Source organism: Nematolebias whitei, chromosome 16 (genome assembly GCF_014905685.2).
Source record: "Nematolebias whitei isolate Nwh7 chromosome 16, NemWhi1, whole genome shotgun sequence".
In the NCBI taxonomy this organism is placed as follows: Eukaryota; Metazoa; Chordata; class Actinopteri; order Cyprinodontiformes; family Rivulidae; genus Nematolebias; species Nematolebias whitei.
Window position 1 is genome coordinate 30,230,758 of NC_056513.1, and position 1,464 is coordinate 30,232,221.

Genomic DNA, 1,464 nt, shown 5'->3' on the forward strand with positions numbered 1-1,464 from the left:
CTCTTTTCTACCTCCTCCATGTACAGGTTGGAAACAATAGGAGAAACTGGAGACCCCAAAGTTCACCCATGTTTCTGCCTATAATGTTGCCCCCCATATGTGAAGTAGATTGACTGCAGGCACAGTTTCAAGAGTTATTGCAACTTGATACTTGCAATAACTCAGCCCTCTGTGAATAGCAAGCAACAATCAGGGCACTAACAATCGGTCCATAGGCTGATGGTCCTCGTTTTGTATGTGAACAACTAATTTTGGATGTCAGCAGCAAACTGATCGATCTACTATCCAAAGGTGTGGTTTATAAGACTGTTTACTTGCAGCTCCTCAGACTGAAAAAGTTTTTTTTTTTTATATTAGATGTAACATTTCAACAAAGAAGAATCCATCCAGAGGACCTGACTCAACCTTGTTAGACTTTGTGTTGGTGCCGGACTCTGCAGACAGCTTTACTTGGAGCTGGTGTACTGGTGACGGCCTTAGTGCCCTCAGACACGCTTGGCCAGCTCTCTGGGCAGCAGGAGGCGCACGGCGGTCTGGATCTCCCTGGAAGTGATGGTGGAGCGTTTGTTGTAGTGAGCCAGGCGGGAGGCCTCGGAGGCGATGCGCTCAAAGATGTAGTTCACGAACGAGTCTGTGATGCTCAAGGCCTTGGAGGAGATGCCGGTGTCAGGGCAGACCTGCTTCAGCACCTTGTACACATAGATGGCGTAGCTCTCCTTCCTGGTCTTTCTCTTCTTCTTGCCTCCTTTACCGGCCGTCCTGGTCACGGCTTTCTTCGAACCCTTCTTGGGCACAGACTTGGCAGGTTTATGCATCCTGGTTCAGTTCTGGACTCAGAGAAAGCTCCTCAGATGAGGAGCAAAACGTCTTCTGTTACAAAGTCCAGTTGTTTTTGTATTGAACGTTTTTTGAATGTATCATGTTCTGGATGACTGAGAATCTTCACCAGCACTTAAGTTCCTGGTTTACTGAGCATGCATCAGGACAGTGGCTTGTGTAGTTTTACACAAAATTATGTCAATGTCGAGCAGAAACACTGTGTGTCCAGCTATGCAACTTTTCATATAAAAACTAGGGATGCACAATATTGGAATTTTGGCTCTTCCGGTAAGATGGCGCCCGTGTACATGGCCTGCAATCTACCTCTGACGATACTGTTTGGATTATTTCTGCTTTTTTCGCTTTTTGTCTGGGATATCAACTCGCTGCTTGTGTATGACCGACAACAGCTCCTCGATCGTCGATTGTCTGTTTCTGCTGTCGCTGATTCGGACCATTTTGATCGTGACTCGGGACCCCCCCCTCTTCCACCCCTTCTGGCAGACGTGCCTGCTTGTTTACGCTGGGCCCCAAGCCTGCCTTCTCGGAGATATCGATCCAGATGCCGGGGTAAACGTGCCGGCCGGCTGGTAAAACTCAAAGCTCTGCGTGGTCAACATTTCCACAGCCAGCTTCCTACGTGCC

General features: G+C 48.3%; 1 protein-coding gene across 1 annotated transcript; it reads right to left on the minus strand.

The window, feature by feature from the left end:
- Positions 1–485: 485 nt before the first annotated feature.
- LOC119423159 (histone H2B 1/2-like) lies at positions 486–815 on the minus strand. Its single transcript, XM_037690572.1, has one exon. It carries the CDS (start codon positions 813–815, stop codon positions 486–488), a length of 330 nt encoding a protein of 109 aa, XP_037546500.1.
- Between the last annotated feature and the right edge of the window lie 649 nt (positions 816–1,464).

Bases quoted from the DNA above. Each gene is read 5' to 3' on its own strand.
- LOC119423159 (XM_037690572.1), bottom strand. From the start codon at position 815: ATGCATAAACCTGCCAAGTCTGTGCCCAAGAAGGGTTCGAAGAAAGCC.